This window comes from Diabrotica undecimpunctata, chromosome 3 (assembly GCF_040954645.1).
Source record: "Diabrotica undecimpunctata isolate CICGRU chromosome 3, icDiaUnde3, whole genome shotgun sequence".
NCBI lineage: Eukaryota > Metazoa > Arthropoda > Insecta > Coleoptera > Chrysomelidae > Diabrotica > Diabrotica undecimpunctata.
Genome location: NC_092805.1, coordinates 1,439,531 through 1,465,008, shown reverse-complemented (window position 1 = coordinate 1,465,008; position 25,478 = coordinate 1,439,531). Strand labels below are relative to the sequence as shown.

The following is a 25,478-nucleotide window of genomic DNA, read 5'->3' as shown; positions in this document are numbered from 1 at the left end:
TGGCAACAGTTGGCAATGGATAGAACTGACTGTCGTAATAGACTTGGGAAGGTCGAGGCTCTTTTATAGGGCTGTAGCACCAATGATAATGATAATTTTAAGATTTAGCAGGTTAACTATTTATTTTTGAATAAAAACCTTTATATACCTTATCACAATACGATTTTAATTTTGTAAGTAAAAACTGTCAAACTTTTATAACAAGGCATTTTTAATTATCACCGTAATTATGGATTTATTCATTTGCTATCGATTTGCATGTTTACTTCACAGACATCACAGGAATAATAGCAGAGTAAATATGAGATAATATAAAATTGTCATACTTTTGTTAACATATATTTAGGACAACTTTTTTAGGACAATCATATTTTTTTTGTTAAAAACTCTTAGCTGAGTCTACGACACTTGATTTAATTTTTGCCTGACTTGTTTCGACTCCATAACTTATTGTGATACAAATGTGACACCCTGTACACACATATTGACATACGAATATGCACAACAAAGCAAAAACCAGAATAAATCATATTTTAAAATAAAATGCGAACGGCATTTTCAAGTTAATTATATTTTCACAAAGTTAAAAGGATTTTAATACTGTCGACGTGGGAGGTTAAAATAATTTACTACAGCCAAACATTTTATTTATTCATTTTGATTAAGACCCGAAAATTTAATTTTCGTTTATTAATAACGGATGTAAAGGTAATTTTTAGCTGCGTACCTACTTTATTAAAGACCAAGTTCTTCGTTTTCATTAAATCCCGATGCTGTTGGTAATTCCGCTTTTCTAATAATTTTAAATTCCTTTCTAATTTAACTAAAAGCAAAGTGCTATTTTATGAATATTCAGAATTATTAACCTTGCTAAAAAGGATTGAGTCTGCATCGGGTCCAAACCGTAATATGATTATTTTGCCACATATAAAAAAAATCTTTTAATCATATAAAAGTTGTGATGAATTGGTATTGCCTTTTCGCGGACGTATTTCCATATTTAAAAATAAAAATAATTTTACTTTTTAGTCAAAGAGCTGTTTGATATTAACCTGACTTTAATTTGCTGGTCAAATGGATAAATTTCCTCTTTGCAAAAAAATAATATAAATATACGCAAGCGAATGTACGCATATATTTATATAAATATATATATATATATATATATATATATATATATATATATATATATATATATATATATATATATATATATATATGTATATGAGGAGTCAGAGGGAAAAACAATCTAAGTCCACAAAAACAGTTTTCGAGGAAATCATCAAAATTTAATGTTTCAAATTAAAACAAATCGGTTTATTTTTCAGTAGTACGTTGACATGTTTACAGAGGAAAAATCAAGAGAAGACAAAAAAATATTTTATTTGCGAAACATCATACAAAAAATTGAGTGTGCCGGCATGGACCATGAACGTTCTTTCCCAGTACCTTCAAGCTTTCGCATCAAAAATTGTTTCTTCTTTCTAATTTTCCTCCTGTTCCGTACCTTGTAAATCAGTGTAGACCTTTCTAGAGTTTACTTCCAAATATTTGGCAAGTGAAGAAGATCTTGTAACTTACCACCTTTGAGCAGAAGTGGGCCGTTGTACAAAGTTTCGGGGTCGTTGTGGCTAACTTCCGAAGTTGTGATATGATGAGCTTTCCTTAAATTTATAGGTATAAGGTACCTAGTTATAAGGTAAACCCAGGATAGGTATTCTTGTGAAAGATAAATTCAGGGCTATTTTTCCTAATTCCCACTCGAATAAGTCTTGTAGGCATTGGACATTTCTTGGGATACTTGTTGGAGAAATGCTTAGTCTAATTCAGAAATTTGATATCTTTCCCACGGTCCACCACTTGGAACGATTTTGGTTTCATTCTGCTGTTGCGGAGGACTTCTTTCCAATTATCCGGAATTTCCGTATAAGCTTTGTCATTAATTATAGTGTATTTTTATGTATGAAAGAGTAATAAAACAATAAATTATGTATGCAAATCCCTAAACTGTTGATACGGGTGACTCAATGAAAAACAGATATTTGTCAACAAGTTTACAGAAGTATATAGGAAAACAATTTTAAATTGACTATGACCACCAGGTATTAAGGTTGAAGCAGAATAGAATACAATAGTTGTGAGGCTTACTAATCCCTAAATAAGGTTGCCAGTGTCGGAGTGATGGTTAACAGGTACTAATGAATTTGCAAGAAATGTAAGATGTTTATTTTATTGGTTATATATAACCAATAAAAGTTTAATAAGTACCTACCTATTTGCAAAATAAAGTTTAATTCTTTAGATAAAATAAAACGTTTTATTTTATCTAAAATGAGTGCATTCCACGAAGTAAGGGTTTCAACAATCAAACATTTAATTCTTTAATTCCAGGAATCTACGACAGTAATTGACTAGATAATTACCTTCTAAACTTATTCCACAGAAAATGTGATAGTGGGTTTTTCCATTTTGTAGGAAGGTCCAAGTGGCGTATTCAAAATTCTTAACAGTTTACTAAAAGTAGGTACTTCAGTTGCAAGGTGCAGTTTATTGTGTATACTAGTGTTATGGAAAATTTGGAAGTGCCGTGTAAACGCCGAAAAATTGGTCCTTTAACAGTTAATGAAAAAACATTAATATTTAATTGTTTTAAATCATTTACAGACAAACGTTTATGTGAAAGTGTTGATGAGACCGTTGAGTTAGTTAGCAGTACACTTGGTGTTGGGAAATCTACGATTTACAGAGTTATTAAAGAAGAGAAATGTGGTAGTTTTCAAATGCCACGTAATGCTCCAGGGAAACCAAAATTTCAAATAGAATATCATTTTAAAGAAGGACTTCGGCGGAAAGTGCATGAATTCTTCTTTAGACAAGAATTTCCAACATTGGATAAAGTTCTTGTTTCAGTTCGAGATGATAAGGATTACCCAGAAATAAGTCCCAGAAAAGAATCCCAGAAAGTCTATTTTATTAGAAAGAAGCAATATTGTCATATGGAGAAGACATTTTCTAAGAACCATAAAGGAAATAAGAAACCAAAAAAGAAAAATATTTTATCTTGATGAAACATGGATCAACGAGGGTCATACACCAAATAAATTTTGGCAGGATGAAACTGTTACAAGTCAAAGGCACGCTTTTGTAAATAACTTATCTACTGGTTTAAACCCACCATCAGGAAAGGGACGCAGGCTGATAATAGTACACATTGGCAGTTCAGACGGTTTTGTTGAAGGTGGTTTATTAACTTTTGAATCAACTCGTACCGGTGACTACCATGAAGACATGAACGCTGATGTCTTTCAAGAATGGTTCGAACAAATGATAGATCTTCTTCCTAAGAACTGTGTAATAGTAATGGATAATGCAAGTTATCACTCTAGACTTATAGAAGGACTGCACACAACCAAGTGGTTAAAAAAAGACTTGCAGAATTGGCTGAGTTCAAAAAATATTACGTACCATCCCGGATCTATAAGAAAGGAACTTTATTCGTTGTGTGCCCTTCATAAAGAAAAATTTAAAAAATACGAAATTGATGAAATTGCCAAAAACCGTGGAATGACAGTACTTAGGTCCCCACCATATCATTGTGAATTAAACCCGATTGAACTGGTATGGGCACAGATAAAGAGTGAAGTTTCAAGAAAAAATACCACTTTTAAAATTCATGATGTTAAACAGTTGTTTTTGGAGGCCGTAAATAATGTAAAACCTGAAAACTGGGAAAAGGCAGTAAATCACACTATTAAAGAAGAGGAAAAAATGTGGAAGCTGGACAATATTACTGATAAAATGATCGAGCCAGTTATTATAAATCTTGGTTCTGAAAGTTCATCTTCTGAATCTGATTTGGATTTGTAACAAGTAGCTGTAAGTTTTATAGTATTATTTTTATTCATCTATTTAACATACCTTAGACGGTTTTAAAAACTCTTTTTCTCTTTTGTAATTTTTAAAAATTAAAAAAAATGTGAATTTTTTAAAACCCTTTTTAATTTAGGTCAGTCAGTTCTAATATAGTGTGTGATAAAAGAGGTCACTTTTGTTTACATACACATAACACTTTATAACACTGAAATAATTCATTTATTTTTTACAATTATTCAAAGTAATTTTTCAATTAATCTTGAGCACGCCCATGGAGTGGTCGGAGGTACCAGTTAAAATTATGCTAATTACTCTCTCGTTCATAAAAATAAACTATAAGCATATGTCCCTGTTGCACTCTAGATGGGAATGCCCTCTGATGGGAAAAATTACTTTCACAAACTCAAATCGTCTTTCTGTCTGAACTAGATAATGAAGGAACCGAAAAACTGTGTAATTTTTATTTTGCCCTTCACAAGAGTCGCAAAATATCAACAAATTTTGAACCTGAGATGACAGTACGTTATACATAAAGTAATGAATCATCGAACACACATCGCCAGCCCCCTTTTTTTGCTACCGATTCGTCATAAGTATAGAAAACAGAGTTAGAATCGGCCAATACATGTACATTAAAGCTTATAAAATTAAGTTGCTGTTTATAAAAGACATCATTTGAGGTCACATTAGGGGTTGGTAAATTTTTTTGGAAGTCTATGGTTGTGGCTTCAGTATCGATTGCTTTTGACGACAATTTTTGATATTTTCTTTTTACAAAATAAAATTTTTTACTTCTCGCAAGATAAAGTTGTTTCTTGTTGTTTTTTTCTTATAATTTCTCCAAGATTTGGGTTTTATATTCGCTTTTGTAGTGTCACAGTAGCTACAGGTGTCTTTTCTAGAAAAACCGAATGCAATATTAAACTGTTTCAAAAATTTAGCGAAACTTGTCATAAGATAATTTATTATTTGGATTTTTTTCTAAGTACATGGTACGTAACTTAGTTATGTTGAGTTCTTCAGGGAGATAAGTTTTCCTATCTCCCTGAATTATTTTTATATTTTTGTGTTTTCCTCTAGCATCTAATGGTACAGTGCCATTTAAGGCCAGTGATTTTTAAATTCTTTTCACTCGGAAAGCAGAAATTCCATGAATGGATGAAAATGCTTTAAAAGATACTTGCATCGAGAAAGTCTACATCAAGGCCACTTCTAACACGATAGTAATAAGAAGCAATATTAGGTATCCATGTGCTTACTCGAATTCGTCGACTCATAACTGAAAAAACGATTATCAGACCACCTACATACTAATTCTGATCGTCGTATTAGTAAGTTCATTGAATTGATTCAAAATGCGTCGCGTTTCGGCTTCATTGCCGTTCCTAAAACAACGAAAACGGTGGCACTTGCAATCTGGCCCTACCTTATAAATGGTGGCTCTCAGAAATTTCATAACAACATGAACACGGCCAGTTCTTCTTCTTCTTTTAGCAGCAGTACTCACATCTACATCACTGCAATTGATACCACTACTTTTCATTTTAATCCGTATGTACTCATTACTTTACTATTATTCAAATAGAATCAACTGGCAAAATAGAACACACCAACAAAGTCGCTAAACTAAGAAAGAGAATCACAGAAATTTTGCACCTGACCCGACCTGTTAAGACCGAAAAGAAGCGCCTTCGAACCCTGACGGTTATTCCCTTGCAGCGCGCGGACTATATAGCTCTTCCACTTCACAGTTCACGGTTTCATTTAGCATTTGTAATAATACGATTGTTAATGTTTTTACCTCTTACTCCGTACCATCAGAAAGTAATATGTTTTCATTACTAGAAAACTTTGTCATCTAAATTTCGATCAAAAGTGGACTATGACTGTTTTTCCCCCTGACTCCTCATTCCGGCATTCCGTTATCTACCATATGAAGCGAAGCCCAGTGAAGACCTAGGTAGGTACCTCACACGCTTGTATAAGTCTGATGGAATGTGTAATAAAGAAAACAACATTGCAGTGTACAATGCCGGGTGTTCAGACATTACAAACATGCCAACCTAACCTATCTAACCTAACTCTAGTGTGTCCTTGTCACCTAGCTGTCACGTCATCTTGTTACCAACATAAAGAATATGAATGTCGCTTATACATATGTTTAGGGTTAGTCCTTTCACTTAACAATGTATCATAAATACGCTTATCATTATCTTTTTAATTACAGGTATTTTATAATGACTGAATACTACGATTTTACAAATTTTGCACAATTTAATTGTGCAAATCTGGTTTGACTTAATGACTTTTATATGCTTGTATAAATAAACACTATTGGCATTATCGATTATCCGATTGTGAAATTTTTTATTCGCTCAAAAACCGTTTTTAATAATTTTATGGTCCCAAACTCACCCTCTACAGTTATATTGCGTTAAAATTTTCAGCTCAATCCGCTTTCATTCTTTTTTTATTGTCGTACGTGAGCATATCATATTTGTCAATTTAGATGCCAACGGGAATTTAAAAATGTAAACGTTGACAAGACAAATACGTCAATGTTAAGGCTTTAATAACGTCACGTACAAAAGAACAGATGAGCTTTTTCCCTTGAATTTGTGTTGTTCGATGACAAGTGTTCCATACGAAAGCTTAGACGATAAAACCGCTAAAAGAATTTTTCTGTAAATAGACATATTTACGTCTTGAAAGAACAGTAATGGAATTGTTTATTTCGGAACACAGCCATTTTAACTTTTATATATTGGTTATTTATTTGTGGATCTGGAAAAAGAGATAGACTTCTGGAAAGTCCTGGTTAGAGAGAATATTACTAATAGAAATTAATGATAACAAGTGTTGTCGTAATAAAATTATTATAAAAGTATGTGGACCAAACAAAGATGATAACGGTCAAAGCAAAGTTGAATTTTGGGAAGAGTTAACGTTTGCAACAGAAACTGCAATAGAAGAAATATCATTACGTGGGATTTTAACAGTAGGGTCGGAATAAAAGACGAAATACACACTAAACATATAGGACCATTTGGAGAAATGACCAGAAATGGCAATGGAAGGATATTGCTAGAAGTTTGCCCTGTAAACAATGACAATAACTATTAAATTTAACAAAAAACTTCTAGGTTTAGGTCAAGTTACCTAATTAATAACCAGCTACTAAAATACATATCTACAGTAACAGGGTGTAATTTTTAATGAGAAATTAACTTTTATCAATCATATTAATTCTATATAATTGATATAAAGTTGAATGCTCGAATAAATTAACTTTGATAAAATAAAGGCAGATATCGAGCATAGTTTTATTAATTAAATCTAGGCAAGATTTAATTAATAAAACTGTACTCGATATCTGCCTTTATTTTATCAAAGTTCTTCTTAGAGTGCCATATCCCTACGGAACGTCGGCGACTACCATGCTTATAATATTGTTATACTGATCTCGGTCTTGCACTACGTGTAGCAATTGGTCCGCTGTCAAACCTGTCCACTGCCGCAAATTCCCCAACCAAGAGAGTTTCTTCCGTCCTATCCATTTCTTTCCTTCGATTTTACCGTTGAGAATTAGCCGAAGGAACTCATATCTTGGTCCTCTGATTATATTTCCAAGATATTCTAGTTTACGCCTCTTAATAATATTTAATAGAGTTCGTTGATGTCCCATTCTTCGAAGAACTTCTTCGTTTCTGGTTCTGCTAGTCCATGGAATTTTTAGTATCCTTCGATACAACCACATCTCAAACGCCTCGATTTTATTCATAATATCGGCGTTTAAAGTCCAAGTTTCACATCCATACAAAAGTACAGACCACACGTAACATCTTGTAAACTTTTCACGGATTTCAAAATTTAATGAGTTATTGGATAATAGAGGCTTGAAATTTTGAAATGAGTTTCTTGCCTGTTAAATTCTACATCGAATTTCGAAGGATGGATCCGGATTTTGGATAATCCAACATCCAAGGTATTTGAATCTCTGAACTCTCTGCAGCGGTTGTTGGTTTAATATCAGTTGGGTTGCGCCGATATCCACTTTACTGGTCACCATGTATTTAGTTTTATCGATATTTATCGACAGTCCCCAATTTGTGCATTCCATGTCAACTCTATTGATTAGCTCTTGCAGATCGTCGATGTTTTCAGCTAGAATCACAGTATCGTCGGCGTACCGTATATTGTTAATTATTTCTCCTCCTATGATAATTCCTTTTTGATCTTTTAAAGCTTCCCTAAATAGATTCTCAGAATACACGTTAAAGAGGGTGGGAGACAGTACACAGCCCTGTCTTACGCCTCGTTCAATACTGATTGGCTTTGATTCTCTGTTGTTGGTATTAATATGGCTGTTTGGTTCCAGTAAAGTTTGGCAATAAGTTTGATGTCTTTCTCATCTAGTTGGATGCTCTGCAAGGCGGTAATTAGTCTAGTATGTTGAACGCGATCAAATGCCTTTTCAAAATCAATGAAGCACATATATACGGGTTTTCTTACCTCCCAACATCGTTGAATGAGTGGCATAGAAAATAGTGCTTCTCTAGTTCCAAGGCATCTCCGGAACCCGAACTGCTGTTGACTAATTATTTCTTCGCACTTGTTGTTAATTCGATTTAGAAGAATATGAAACAGTATTTTAACGGCATGACTCATTAAACTAATGAGTCTACAATCGCTACATTTTTTAACGTTTGGTTTCTTAGGTAGAGGAATAAAGATCGATTTTAACCAGTCCGATGGAATTTCACTGGTATCATATATTTGATTGAAAAGTACAGTGAGTTCTTTTATATTCTCATTTGAGAGTAATTTTAGCCATTCGCTGTATATTTGATCTGGTCCACTGGCTTTGTTGTTTTTGGCTTGGTGTATGGCTTTTTCCACTTCACCTTTTAAGATTGATGATCCTGTATGTGCACTTAAGTTAGGTAGTGATCCTCGATCATCCTTAAATAATGCTTTAATGTAGTTTTCCCATTCCTCCATTACTTCGTCTTCTAGGGATAGTGCATGACCTTCATTATTCGTTAATGTTATGGGTGTATTTCTTTTGTGTACTGTAACTTTTTTTATTTTCTTATGTGTGTTAAATTATATATATATAATATCAAAGTTAATTCTATATCAATTAGGAGGACAAAAATGCTGGGCTTTCCTAGTAGAAATTCTAGTTTTTTCTCCAATGCAGCCACAAAAATGGTATATTGTTCTTTAGTCAGGTCTAGGCTGGAGTACTGTTTAGTCTTATGGTCTCCTTATTTTCAGATACATTCTGATTCCATAGAGAGGTTTAAGCATAAATGCCTACGGGTGTGCGCCTTTCAAAGTGGGATTAAAATAAACCATAGCTGCACTATCATGAAAAGATCTATGAGCTTGCCTGCTTTAAGTATGAGAAGGAATTTGTTTGGTTTAACTTTGATTTTTAAATTAATAAATGGTGGAATTGATTTTCCTTCTCTTGTGAGTCACAACGGTCTTAGAGTGCTATATTACCATGGTTTGTGTCATCTATGTACCTTTATAGTTCCATTTTGTTGGTACCAATAGCCCACTGAATAGATACTTATATTTGTTAATAAAAAATTACTAGTCTGTAAGATAAACGTAATGTTTATTTCTTAACACAACAATATTTAATTAATTGTCAAAGAAATCATACTAATGTTTTAATATCTCTTTATATTATACAGTTTGTGGTGGCAGGAATACATTAACTTATGTAAAGAATAAAAAATAATACATGTATATTATTAGTTCTCTTGAGGATTCTTCAGCGATTCTCCAAAAATGACTTTACACCAAGGAAATAAGCAAAAAAAGTACCCTGTTTGTGACACTGAACAATCCAGGCAAACGACAGTTGTTTTAAGTAGTGGACCTCTGTAACAAGAACCTATATGTCTCCTTTAGGCGATTTTTTGGACTTAGTTAACTATTAACAAATTAATGTCAAAAAACGGTAAATTTTCGCTTTTTTGTCTACCAGCAAAAAGTAAAGCGTTTGAAACAAATCTGAGAAGGGAAGCAACTTATAAGTCATATAAAAACCTTCACAATGGCGTTTTCTAAACGTTTCTATCCTTATTTGTTTTGTAGAAAGTTACAAAATAAGCAAAACATTTCGGTTTTCTATAAATGTTAATATTTTTTTTAAAATAAACTTATAATCGTTATATTACACACAATTTTGGGTCTTGTATTGTTTAAAATAAGATCAAGATTTCAAATCGATTGGTCAAAGAGTTTAAAAGTTATTCAATTTGTTTATCCCAAATTAATTTTTTGTGCAACAATATAAGTCAGACAATTAAATAGGTATATTATATATACGGATAGATTCTTAAAGAAGAAGCTTTTTTCTATTAATATTATTTGGAAGAAATGAGGAAAAATAATTTTAAATATTGCAAAATCATTTTGCAAAAGCATGTCAATCTTTTTGCGTATAAACAATTAGAATAACTTTTTAACCATTGACTGCAAAAAAATGATTTTATATAATGTTGAAAGCTTGAATTTTTTTACAAATTTAAAAGGAAAAAAAGTTGGCCTAGGACACTTTTGGACGAAGTAAGTGCCTTTTTTATAAATTGATAGCAGCTTTGTTTATAACAATTAAGAAACGTTACCCATACTTTAAGGGGTTTAATACGAAGTATTCGAAAAATATTTCATTTTAATTTAATTGTTCACAAAGCTTCAAAATTGTGATTCTCAAAAATTGTTCGGCTTTGAATCCAGTGAGAACGCAGGAGGGAGAAGGAGCTGTTAACTATATATCCGGTTCCTGTTTATGGATTTCGACGTTTCTTTTGTTAATTTGTATGTAATTTTTGCGTACACTACGAATATAAATTATTTAAATAATAAGATTGTTAAATAAACCATCTAATTTGTTTAAACAATTTTTTTCAAATTTTATTTTTTTTTAGGAATATTTGACTTAATTTTTATTATAAAAAATAAATGGTCGGATGTCTGGCCGGACGAGTGTCACGAAAAAAAGTTTATTTCCCTGGGCTACTTGTTTGTTATGACATGACAGTTGTCCAACAAACTAAAATATCATTTTGTTACCAATCTAGTCCTAAATATAAAGAAGCCAGAAAACATTGACGGAAGTGACTGATGATTGCAATTGATTGGATCCCCTGTCACATGGTGACGGGTAAAATAACTAGTATATATATATATATATATATATATATATATATATATATATATATATATATATATATATATATATATATATATATATATATATATATATATATATATATATATATATATATATATATAAAATCGAGTTTTTCTTATGCAATCACAAAAATTGGTAAAGATCCATTACGCACATACGAAGTAAAATTAAGGGAGTCATTCTAATGTTCTCCTTTACTTCGCTAAACGATCCTAAAAACCAACATTTTAGGATATAGAGTTTCACGAGAAATTTATAATCCAAAGCCGATGAATAAAATTAAATGTAATTCTAGAACTCACAAAACTAATTACAAACTGATACTAACTGAATTGACTTGACGAACGGCTTCGAAATTTAACGATTTTTATCATAAACCAGAACTGTTTCGCCATTTCAGAAATTCCGTTTCATCTCGTCTCGTTCTCCGTTTTTATTTTTACTAATCGTATTATCAAGTTATCTTAACATTTAAACTGGCGATAAGTTTTAGCTAGAATTCGTAATTAAATTACAGGCTATTAGGTTCATGGGATAAATCCGGAATATTAAACGAAGTTAGGAATTAGTATTTTAAAATTTTGTGAGCAAAATTAAAAAAGCTTAAGAACGATGCAGGAATATTTTAAATATTATTAGTATATATTGTCAGGCTACTGATTCTTGACTATAACGGTTAAAACTACTAGTGTAGACCAAAGAATTCCATGGTTGGCTGTTATTAACCTATTTGGAATCCATATCATTCTCAAGGGTTCGCGAAAGGTCACTGGCGAATAAGTCTGGCCAAGGTAACCAATCACGACAAAGATTGTTACTTTGGCCGGCCAACCACAGCGTATGTTATTAACTGCGCCGTCATTGGCCTCTCGGCGGAAGTGTGCTGCAAATGCTAAAACACGATGTGTATAAAAGAGCAGCACATCTTCTGCTCGGGATCCAGTCGTCATACACTACTAGCCCCGAGAAACCTTGTTGGCTCGGTGTGCTACCACGCTACCTTTGAGTTTTATTATTTAACCAATATCCTGCTATCGTCGAAGACGTCAAAATCCAAGAATAGTTATCCAATTTAGAAGTTAAATCATCCAAAGTGCAAGAACCGGCGTGTCGACTACAAAATGCTTCCTGGCAGTAGAACACGACTTTCTGAGATAGAAAAGACATTGGTCTTAGAACTATTTCAAATTGTGTCGAGCTGACCACATCGTTATTTAGGCCTGTCACGGTAAAGAGCGAATGAAAGCCCCGACGGAGACTTGTAATTGCTTTTCCGATCAGGTTGAGCTGCAATGACACTTCGTCTAGAGGAACTTGATGCAAATAGTATATATATATATATATATATATATATATATATTTAGGGATTCTACAGTATTCACTACCTTCCCTCGCTCAACCGTTTCCATCTCTCTCAGTGTTCCATTCTCCATCGTTTACTCATGGCGTCGTCTACTTTGTTCCTCCAGGATTTTCGGGTTCGTCCTCTTTTCCTCCTTCCTATGGGGCTCCATTCGGTTATTCTCTTTATCCATCTGCTGTCGCTAGTTCTTCTTACATGTCCATACCACTTTAATCTTTTTTGTTCTATATATGTTAGTATGTCTGTTTCTAATTGATGGATTCGACCGTTACTTGATGGAAATTCATTTTATGTAACAATAAAACACTGAAAACTTTGTTTTCAAACTTCCACAAAATTTATTTTAAATTGTTATCACTACAGCTGTTTCGGCTGATTGCCTTTCTCAAGTGATCTGTTTTTGGTATGGGTTTACACTTTATAGTCTCTAATGAAATAGGTTGAGGAGGGGAGAACTGTTTGTCTCAAGCTGGTCATTCAGAATTATATCTGTGTTTTTTAATTTGTTGATTTCCATAGATTCTAACAAAGATAGCTTAAGGCCTTTATTTTGAATGTGGAGAATTTTAAATTCGTCATTAAAAGAATGATTATGATCTAGAAGGTGAAGTGCGTATGTAGAATCTGTTTTTCTATTATTGAAAGCCCTTTTATGTTCTGCTATTCGTTTATTAAAATTTCTACCTGTTTGACCAATGTAAGTTTTTGGGCAGTCGCCACATTTAAGTTTGTACACACCACTGTGTAAGTGTTTTTTATGTTGGCTCTTGTTGTTTTTAATATATTTGCCTAGGTTGTTATTTGTTCTGAAAGCTGGTGTTATTCCTTTCTCTTTTATGTGTTTGGCTATTTTTGTTGATATTTTGCCTGTATATGTAATCGAGCAGAAGGTACTGGGTTTTTTCTCTGGTGTAATCTTTGTGTAATTTCTTCCTCTGTTGTTGCCTTTTTCGTGATTATAAACCCCAGGTATTTGAATTTATTCTTTCCTTTGATTGTTACGTTGTCATCAATCTGTAGATCTTCTATGTCTTCTTCACTTGTAGATAGGTACTCTGTTTTCGCGAGGTTAATATCTAGGCCAGCCTTGGTATATTCTTCTTGTAGTTTCTTCATCATGTAGCTGAGGTCGTCTTGGTCTTGTGCAATTACTACTTGATCGTCTGCAAAGCTTAACGTATATAGGTATTCGTTCCGTACCGGTACTCCCATGCCTTCGCATTTTCTTTTCCATGTAGTCAAGGCTTTCTCAAGTATATTTTGAATAGGGTTGGAGATGTGGAACAACTCTGCAGGAGCCCTTTTGTTGTGGTGAAGTCTCCTATGATTCTTGTTCCCATTTTAATGGACACTCTATTTTCTTTATACAGAGCTTTTGTAGCTTCTATCAGCTATTGTAGCAAATAGTAACTATAAGAATTACTGTTAGCGGAAGGTAGCAACACGAAGTGACTGGCAACAGAAAGAGTCGACATTGCCGGCATTCTTGTGCCTCTCTCGAGGAGAGGGAACGCGGCTACACGAAGCGAGTAGGCCGACATCTCTGTGGAATTTGAGGCATACACTACGCATCAGAATTCTAACACAAATTAAGTCATTGTAAGAATATTTTGTCTGTAAGAAAGCTCGAACTGTTAGAGGATTCTGATTGCCGGTGGCCCCTCACCTACCACAAAGGCTCGGCGAAACTTCTTGCCCGTAGAGGCCGGTATCTCAATTAACTCCTTGAAACGAAGATGCACTCTCGAAACTTGAGATCCTCTTCGAGAGCGGCGATCGTAGATCGTCTAAAAACCCCTGAAAACCAAGAGGATGCTACGGCCGTACGACATAAGTAAGCTGGTTCCGATGAATCGAGAACTAGGTTCGAAGGTACAAACCCGTTCACATCTTTCTAACAAAATTTAGGGAAACTTAGGTTAACGGAACTTAAGATAATAAAAGGAAATACAGAAATAATTTATATTCAGGCAGTCTGTGTTATAAATTCGTTATTATAAGTCTCAAATAAATTGTGGTTGTAAATAAATAATATAAATTAAAGTAGTAGCATTCTCGTTTTTAGTGATAAGTGTTAGTAGAAGTGTATATAAATTAAATAATAAGGACAATTAATTAGACGTTAATCAAATCGTTACAATATGATAAAGTAACCAATATTTAAAGCCGCCTTACACTTTAGTCAAATGTATGATCTAAACCACTGTTTTTAGAATTTTTTGAATGCACGACCATTTTTTATGAAAAAATGGAATTCACCATATTAACGAAACATAATCTTTATTCATTTGTTAACAATATTAAATGTACAATTATTATAAGCTATAGTAGTTTGCCCATTCTTTTCTACCAAAGCATGATTTTGTGTATTATTGACCTGTAGAATTTGGGAATTTGAAGGTACAGCTTCATTTGTATTTCTGAGATTTTCGATTAACTTCTGGTGGTGACTGGAATCCAGCTTTACCAGATAGTTTTGTCGCTGAGAAATCAAGCGCAGGAAGGAGTTTTGTCAGTAGAAAACGTGGCGTTGCTATGACGTTTTATCAGTTAAAAATAGTCTAATAAATGTACCAGTGATGCTATATTTTCTGTACTACATGAGGTTTACCAAGCACTAAACAATAATCTTTAAACTGCCACTGTTTTTTGTGACTATGTCAAAGCTTTTGATTGTGTAAATCACATTTTGATAAAAAAACTAAATTTCTTCGGAATTCGAGGGTATTTCTTTGAATTTGTTACAATCTTACTTGGAAAATGGGAAGCAACTAGTTACAGCAAATGATACTGACTCCAGTCACAAAATCATAGTATGTGGGGTACCACAAGGTTCAGCATTAGGTCCTTTACTTCTTCCTATCTTTATAAATGACATCACTTATTTAAAAATTGATGGAAAAATTTTACTTTTTGCTGATGATATCAGTATCATCCAAAGAAACTCTAATATTGCAACTCTTCAGCCAACTATAACTTAAAATATCTACTTAAAATAAAAACCTAATCCGACTCTAATTTACTCTCATTTAACATGGATAAGATAGTAGCATTATCCTATAAAGTTTCAACCCTTGCTTCTTAATAATATCCAGAGCAGTATCGTTAATTCTGTAAAATTTCTTGGTATTTTTATAGACAGTAACCTTAAATGGTCTCTTCATATCGATTTGTTAAGTAAGAAACTAGCTTCAGCCTGCTATGCAATAAAATCTATTTCGAAGAAAATCAATTAAGCATCTTCCAAAATTACATATTTTTCTTTGTTTGAGACTCATCTTCGATATGGTGTTTCTTTTTAGGGTTCTAGTATAGCTGCTCATCTGATGTTATTTTTAAATTACAAAAAAGACCCATACGGTATCTGTTTGGCCTCAAATACAACACATTGCAGAAGCTACTTTAAAAATCACAGTATTTTAACGCTTCCCTCTTTTTTTTTTATTAGAGAAATAATTTTATTATAATGTATTCTGTACATAACATGTAATTATAAATAGTCTACAAATAATACCTTACGAATCTTCGACTTTTGTCTATTTCGTTATATTTCCAAGCAATTTTTTGCTTGGAATAGGTAACTGTTTGACATCATATTCCAATGAATCTGTGATTCTCATGTCACCAGTTGAACTTCTTACATAGTCCTGATCATCTATATCTGAACTATCATCATTATCAGAGTTTTCTGCCTTTTGTAAGAATAACTTCACCTTCCTCATACTTTTTAAAGATGACAAACTAGAAGATCTGGGTGTTTTTTTGAAAAAACCTGTAGAAATGTCTTCAGGTACAGGTGCTAAGTTAACTTTCGCGGTTAAGTCGATCAGAGATTCTCGTGATAAGCTCTCAGGATATTTTTCATTTATATCAGATCTTACGTTCTTATTGGTCCAGCTAGGCACAGTATTTTCATAAAACTTTTTATCAAAGTGACGCATTTTTTCTGTCATTTGTTGAACATCTATCTCCGAACTCCAGCTTAATCCAGTTAAATGTTTATCTATGACAGAATTAATTCCTGTCCTTCTTTGGTCCCTCTGCCATTATTAATTTCCACAACCATTTTATTAGCTTGTTCCAGTACTCGTTTGGCGGTTGATTGCAACGCATTAACGGCATTTTCCGTTGTATTGATTATATTTCTCAATTGTCTGATACACTTTCTTCCTGAAACATAACACCTTCTCAGATCAACTCCCGCCTCTGGAAGTAAATAGCTTTAGACAGATTATCTTGGAGACAAGATATTATATATTATATTATCAGCAATGTCTCTTAAAAATATAAACCAAAGAACATCTGCATCGTCCTCTTGTCTTCAAGATAATCTATCTAACGCTATTTTACTTACAGAGGCGGGAGTTGATCTGAGAAGGTGTTATGGTTCAGGAGGAAAGTGTATATAATTGAGAAATATAATCAATACAACGGAAAATGCCGTTAATGCGTTGCAATAAACCGCCAAACGAGTACTGAAACAAGCTAATAAAATGGTTGTGGAAATTAATAATGCAGAGGGACCAAAGAAGGACAGGAATTGATGTCTGTCATAGATAAACATTTAACTGGATTAAGCTGGAGTTCGGAGATAGATGTTCAACAAATGACAGAAAAAATGCGTCACTTTGATAAAAAGTTTTATGAAAAAACCGTGCCTAGCTGGACCAATAAGAACGTAATATCTGATATAAATGAAAAATATCCTGAGAGCTTATCACGAGAATCTCTGATCGACTTAACCGCGATAATTAACTTACAACCTGTACCTGAAGACATTCCCACAGGTTTTTTCAAAAACCAACCAGATCTTTTAGTTTGTCATCTTTAAAAAGTATGAGGAAGGTGAAGTTATTCTTACAAAAGGCAGAAAACTCTGATGATGGTGATGATAGTTCAGATATAGAAGATCAGGACTATGTAAGAATCATTTCAATATGATATCAAACAGTTACCTATTGCAAGCAAAAAATTGCTTGGAAATATAACGGAAGAGACAAAAGTCGAAGATTAGTAAGTTATTAATTGTAGACTATTTATAATTACATGTTATGTATAGAATACATTATAATAAAATTGCTTTATATATTTATATATTTTAGAAACTGTTTGCTTAGAAACTGACTACTCCACCAGAAATTCAACCTTTGATGTTTATTTACCAATCCCTTCCACTGAGTTGTTAGTTAAGAAATCTATATTATATTCGGCAAACAACCATCTTCCTTTACCAAATAAATCTGGAATATCTTTCTCCATTTCATTATTTAGTAGAAGAGTTTCTTAACAAATACCTAAGAAACTACAGCACCTTTATGTACAAGAAACTAAAATATGTTTATATATATTTGGGTATCACATTCAGTAACTTAAACTCATTAGTTCGTAAGGTTTTTTTATGCAAGTTACAATATTTATTTAAATTTTGCAATGGATTTCAGTAAATTTTAATTGTTATTATTATTTTCTGACTATTTGTAAGCTTTGTCCATAAAATTTTACAATTTTCAGTAACAAGAAAGCATATTTCTATTTTATTCTTCATTGAATTTTTCCCATATATCAGATAAAATATAATAAATCCATTTACGTATGCAACCACATTAATTAGTTTAGATAAATTTAAATAAAAAATCTAATCTGAATATATTTTCGCACGCCTCTGAGAGTACTAGAGAACATCTCGACTGCTCGAGTGTCGTTTCGCAAAGTACGAAGAAATGCTGAGTGATTTCGAATTGAATCTTAAGAAAAAGTCGATCAATGGAACCTAATTAATTCCGGGTCAACTAAATTCTCTCCAGGCATTAAATTAAATATGCCAATAATCCTTAAAAGAAACCGATTCATTAAGGCTCTTAAGGAACAAATTCCACGCCTGTGCTAAAGTAATGGCGAATTATAAGGTGAAATTTCCAGCAAAATACCTAGTGGCATACATGTATTTGTAGATTTTAGAAACAGAATTTTTAAAATTTTTGTGTATCGACATTCAGGGAGATTAACAAAAACTAAGAAATAACTTAATTATAAATTGTGCGAAAACTAAAACTAAAACTTACTACTAAAATTTTAAAAGTGTTAATAAATCAGAGAAAAAGTTTAGCAAATGAACAACAGGGTTTTCGTAGTGGAAGATCGTGTACAGATGCAATATTCGTTATAAAGCAAATAACTGAGAAATCACTAGAGTATAATAGACCAGCATTTCTGTGTCTGTTTGACCTCAAGAAAGCGTTTGACAGAGTAAGACTCAAAGATGTAATCCATCTTCGGTATAATAGAGACATTCCCCTAAATATTATAAAAACTATCTAAACATCTACCAAATGGAAGTCAAAATAAATGGACAACTTACAGAACCTATGGAAATAGGCAGCGGAATAAGACAAGGGGATTCATTGAGCCCCATGATCTTCAATTTGATCAGGGATGAAATCATCAAAAGCGTTAACAAAGGAAGAGGATACAGAATGGGAAACTAAGAAATAAAAGTACTCTGTTACGCAGACGTCGCAATATTAATAGCCCAAGATGAAGATAGTCTACAAAGAATGATCTACAGATTTAACACAACAGCAATGGAATTTAATATGACAATCTCATCTCAGAAAACTAAAACAATAGTAGTTAGTAAAGAACCAACCAGATATAAAATATAAATTGATGGCATAAGTATTGAGCAAGTAATGGAAATAAAATATCTGGAAATTATACCATCCACCTATGGAGATCTGGAAAAATAAGTGAGAGATCAAGTACAAAAAGCAAATAGACCGGCAGGATGCCTTAATAACACTATATGGCGAAACAGACACATTAACACTGACATGAAGTTTAGAATTTATAAAGCCAGTGTCAGACCAAGAATAACATATGCCTCAGAAGCGAGACCCGACACAGCCACAACGCAAAGGCTACTGGAAACGGCAGGGATGAGAGTACTGAGAAGAATTACAGCAAATATGCTTGGAGATGTCAAAAAAAATAAAGACAAAAGAAAATGTAACGTACAGTGTATAAATGAATGGACACAAAATAGAAAAAAAGAATGGAATAACCAGAAAGGAGACCCTTGTCAAATAGAGGCCTCAAAATAGCAATAGATAAGTCACCAATCGGCAGAATAAGAGTGTCAACTTTCCATAGAGGTATTAATCCGTAAATGAACAAACAGAATCGCTTATAAAGAGGAAGAAGAAGAAGAAATTGTGCGAAAGAAAAATAGGTTAAAATATGGATTACAACTGTATTTAATGGTAGTAATTATATAGATGAGGCACATAATAGACAGCGGAATAGAAAGATAGAGCTTGTAAGTTAATAATTGTATAATGTATCGGTGACAGTTAATTAAAGGTTATTCGAAAAAAATTAACAGCTTATAATATGTGACATACTTTGTAAATAAGATATGAAAAAAGGGCGACTACTTGGTCCTATGATTTTGAGAAGGAAAGTAATATTGATGAAATTAAAAGAAACAGATAGTATAAAGCAGTTTTTTAGTAATTATAACGATGTAATATGACAAACGACAGCAACGGTAGCGGAAATTGCAGACGAATAATTCAGTATATGTTTATACTCCATTCCACGAATATACGACTGTTTTAAATTCGCTTTAAGGTATCGATTTAAATGGTCCAATGTGCTGAATTGTACAATAGTAAATTTTCCCCATTTTTAAAATACTGTTATGACTGATTTAAACCTTAGATTTAAATATGAAGTTATGATATAAATATAGAGTTAATAGTTTATAGAACAGTAATTCAGACTTTGAAGTATATAATTACTATCATTGAGTTTAGTATTGTAAACAAGTTGGTTTTTGAATTAAGTTATTTAAACGAAGTGTAACAATACTTAAGTGATCAAATAGTGTAATTTATTTAGTCGAATAATCAATTAGTATTACAAAAAACTTACTTATTCTCTTATTCTCCTAATTTCCTAAAACTATCATCAACGATCAGATTCACAGCCATAATCAGTCGGCGATATATGATACTGTATATAAATTTTCGTTACTTTTTAATATCTGTAACGACTTGTTACTGTAACTATCAATAGCCAGTATGTTATACCCGTTACTTTCGGAATTTTTAAGAGTACATTCACTTAAAGCAAACAAATATTTAAAACTAACAAAGTGAAATATTAGATTCTTTCTCTGGTTTCTGAACCATCGATCTGCCAATTACTTTTCATTTATATTAAAAATAGTATATTTCTTTTTATTACAGTTGTAGTACCTAATAAAGTAATAAAATAGTTTAATATCAAAGAAACCCGGCACGCCTCTTTGGTGTTTACCTTTCACGGAAAGCTTACCCAAATGTCTGTCATTATATATATTTATAGTAGCGTTTCTGTAAAAATTTTTGTTATTTTCGGATTAAATTTCACAATAAATTTTGCATCTATCTGAACATCTATTAACTGAAATAATTTTAGTTTGATGTCATACTAGTAGATCCTTTTTATTGGAATAAGGATTAGACCAATTTACCTTCATACTTCTACTTGCACAGTAAAATATTCGTTGTCGAAGTAATCCAAAACAGTCGTATATTCGTGGAACAACCTATACTACTTTCTACGCCACAATTTTTCGAAGTATTATTGCAATTCTATAAAAATTAGATCCAAAATAGTCAACAATTGAATTGGCCAAGAAAATACTTTGATCAAAAGTGGAAAAAAAAAGAAGGCATCTTCATCCACTACTGCAACAAATGAAAAATCAGCCGCCTTTTCCATGAAAACCATAGTTTATTACAGATGTCACGTCAGAGCATATACAAAAGAATCGTAGGGTGAATGGAGACACGGATGCATTGCAATAGAGAAACTATGAGAGGATGAGGAAATGGTTCAAATGAGAGGAAGTTTTAGAGGTAAGAGGTAGAGGTAGTGCTCACCAATTACGACAGAGATCTTTAAACAAAGGAAAATACTTATGAAAGGTATGGGAGAAAACAGTTACAATCAGGAAAATATTGTATATTTTTTACAGATAATGTTAAATAAGTGTCTGTGGTATCTAGAAATAAAGATAAAATATTGTTTTATATCAAATCAGGATGCACACGTCATTAAATAAAAAATTAAAACTATTTTCATGATAATGTACACCTTTATAACCCAATCGATATGGCAAGAGCTAAAAATAATGATTATATGTAGACAACATGCATAGAAAACATTAAAGTTTTAACTCAATTAAGAAATAATGAGGTAGAATGTACCATTCAATTTTTTTTTGTACCAAAATTAAGGCGTAACCTATTATCAGTCAAATGTCAAATATTACATTAATTTTACGTCAGAGACAATTTAGTTTGCTTGAATCTAAGAAAATTTGTAAACAATAATATATATTTTTATGATTTTCAATTTATAAATTTAGAAAAATTATTTACGCAGGCATCTGTTTTAAAATTAAGATTAAATAAGAATATATTGTACTCCAGTGAAAAGTGCCTTAGAGTTATTAAAGTGATTTCAAGAACTGTTAATCCTCAATAGATTTAAAGGGACAAATGGAGGTATAAGAATTTTACGAAATAATAGACATTGAAAATAAAAATGCGATTTCGTGATTTTCCTAATAATAAAATTTATTTGTAAGCAATTGTAACTGTAGGTAAATATAAAATCTTAGTGTTAGTAAATATTTGAATAAATGGTTTAGAATAAGAAAGATGGGTAAATTGTTTCTAGCAGCCGAGAACAATAAATTTCGATTTTGGTTATTCCAAATGGTCTAGAATCACATAGATTTTTTGAACAAGAAACTGGTGGATATTTGTTTGTATAATAGACCGAAATGAGGAGACCGAAAAATAGGTTTGGTCAAAGGAAGGAGATGCCAAGATATGTCTTTTCTTTAAGTCTTGTGATTGATCAAGGAAAAGATTTTGAGAAAAAAAAACGAGGTTTGGTTTTGGAAATAGAAACATAAGTTAAGAAATTTGGTAGGTACAAGATTTGAAAGAGAAATGATGTTTTTGGTTTCTTTGTAAAATTGTAAAAGAACAATAAAAATTGATGTTTCTACCAGTGATAAAAACTAAGAAGTAAAAAATATAAATATATAGAAAAGCTCAACAGAGAGAAAAAATTCAGAGCGTTTTATAAGAAAGTTGACATCAACAGAAAAGAATTCAAGGTAACCACCAGACAATGCAAAAGACAGAATGGTGACCTATTACCAACAAGGAAAGCTGTATTGAATAGATGGGTGGAATACTTTAACCAGGCACTTAATATAGAGCAAGAACAAGAGAACCTGGAACAAGAAAGAGATACGGTAAGGGGAACAGACGAGGCAGAAGAGGAACCACCAATGATTCTTGAAATTAAAGATGCAGTTAAAAGATAGCCAGAAATAAATTACCTGGAATAGATAATCACCTAGCTGTGACCCAGCCAATGATTGGAGTATGGGAATACTTTGCAATGGGAAATACAAAAAAAAACTCTACAAAATAATAATACGCCAAGTCCTAACATATGATTTAGAGACCTGGATTCTAATGAAAAGTAATGATGAAAACCTATTAGGATGTTTCGGAAGAAAAGTACTAAGGCGAATATATGGAGCAGTGAATGACAATGGAGTGTGGAGAAGACGATACCACTTCGAACTTTATAGAATCTACCAGGAATCAGATATCGTTAAATATATTAAGATAGGACGTCTGAGAAGGATAGGGCATATAATGCGGATGGAACAAAATAACCTAGCTAGAAAAACGCTCCTTGATAGACTCATTGGTCAGAGAAGAAGAGGAAGACCTAGAACAAGGTTCCTTAAGATCATCGATGGAGATATGAGAAATATGGGAATACGTGCGTGGCGGAGGAAGGCGATAAATAGGAACGACTGGAATGAAATTCTTGAGGAGGCTAGGTCCTACACAGGATTGTAAAGCGAGAATGATGATGAGTAAAAAAAAAGTTTTTTAAATTTTGTGGTAGCAACCAACCCAAGCAGTGCAAACAGAGATCTCAAAAGCTGACAATTTTAAGTTTCTATAAATACAAAATATTTGAGGCTATGCTGTCTATATCTTTCTTAAGAGGACACTAGATTCAGAGAGTTAGAAGCAGCAGAAGATTGTCAATTTCTTAGGAATTTCTTAGGAAGGACTTAGGAGGAGAGTACATAAGCCAGAAGGAAATGGAGCATAAAAAGAATTAGTTTCAAATTATAAATTAATTTTTTTTTATTTTTAAAGGACATTCACAGAGAGTGGATTAAAAATATTTTATCGGTGATTAAATAGAAACAGTTTTTTCATTAATTCCTAGAACTGGCGTTGGAGAAAGCCTCTTTTCCTTCCGTTATATTACTTTTTTCTCTACAGTAAAATGCGCTGCACTAGCGCCACAAGATGGATTCGTCACTGGTAGCGCCATAAAATAGCTGTTCTTGACATCGATTCACTACTCTCAATCAATTCGATTTTAATCATCATATATTTACTCTAAGCAAAGTAAATACAAACAAAATATAGACATTAACTGAAAAGTTAAAATTAAAAAGATATCTTTTTAAATGATTCCATTTGTAACGATTGTCAAAATTTAATAAAAGTCATGAATGTCTTTCAGTTAACAACATTAAATCATCTGTTTAAATTTCTATAATAATTCTCCTTTTAAAATCTCCCATATTTTATAAATACAATTATTATTTTTAAACATATTTAGTTTACATAATAATTAAATTGACTATCAAATGATATTTATTTATAATTTATTATTAATATTTGGTCTAAATTTGAGTGTTGAGAATTGTCATAAGTAAACATAAGTAAACAACTTATGCATTGTTAATCCGTTAACAGGTGGCATTAAGAGCAAACATAATTACATTTTACTTTTATATACAGGGTGAGTCATGAGGAACTTTACATACTTCTACCATATGTAGAGTCCCTCAGGGAGCATATCATGTGGCCACTAAAAAATGTCAACTCCTCTTCTTTATTAATTAACAGGGTGATTTGTGTAATTGACCATTTATTTCATTTCACTGTAGTGTTTATACGGCTCATTTGATTTTTTTAATTTTTGCATGATACAGTACACTACTATCAAGCATTCGACTGGTATTAGCTAAACTAAAAAAATCCAGGACTGGCTTTGGAAAAATTAATTTAGGGATTCGTATTAAATATTACACCCTGTATATATTTTTTTTTAAATGCAGTAAGTGATTTTTAAACTACATAAATAGCCAATGAAAACGACATATGCGACAATGTTGTCGCACTTTTATTAAATTTTTAGTGAACGACCAAATCTTACCAAAAATAGAACAACCATAATGAAGTATCAAATTATAAGGTAATTAATTTAAACAAATGTTATAAATTTCAAACATTTTAATTGAAATGATAAACTGAGTCACTGCACAACAAAAAACAGTAACTACTAACAATAACGAAGAACAATTTAAAAAAAAAACTAAAAATATGTACATAGTTATGATAAACCCATAAATTAGAACTGGAAAAGATACAATAATGGTAACAAAATAAAAATAATTCAAAATAGATTTTGAAAATGGAACCCTGCAGCCTGTACACATTTTTGTTGCCGAATTGTTAATTGACGTATTGAATTACGGATACTCTGGGGATCGTTTCTAATAGTATTACAACAATGTATAATTCTATCAATTAATTGTTGTCGGTTATTATTATTCACTGCGTAAACTAGTTGCTTCAATCGTCCCCAAATATGGTAATCAACGGGATTGAAATCAGGGGATCTTGAAGGCCACGAAATAGGACCTGCACGTCCTATCCACCTGTTGCCATAAACATTATTGAGATGTTGTCTCACTGCCGGTAAAAAGTGTGGGGGTGCCCCATCATGCTGAAAATACATCCCTCGGATAGCAACGTTCGCGTTGGCAAGCAAATTCGGCAAAATATTTTGTAGAAAGTTCAAATAGACCTACCCTGTTAAAGGACCATTAAAAAAGTGAGGACCTACTAATTGGTT

General features: G+C 32.3%; 1 protein-coding gene across 1 annotated transcript in view; it reads left to right on the top strand.

Moving 5' to 3' along the window:
* The window catches only part of Oamb (Octopamine receptor in mushroom bodies), a 544,394-nt gene that overhangs the window by 345,459 nt on the left and 173,457 nt on the right, over positions 1–25,478 (top strand). Inside the window, exon 5 of the mRNA XM_072525075.1 lies at positions 21,169–21,200. Within this exon, the coding sequence (XP_072381176.1) occupies positions 21,169–21,200 (32 nt within the window). The remainder of the gene's footprint in view (positions 1–21,168; positions 21,201–25,478) is intronic.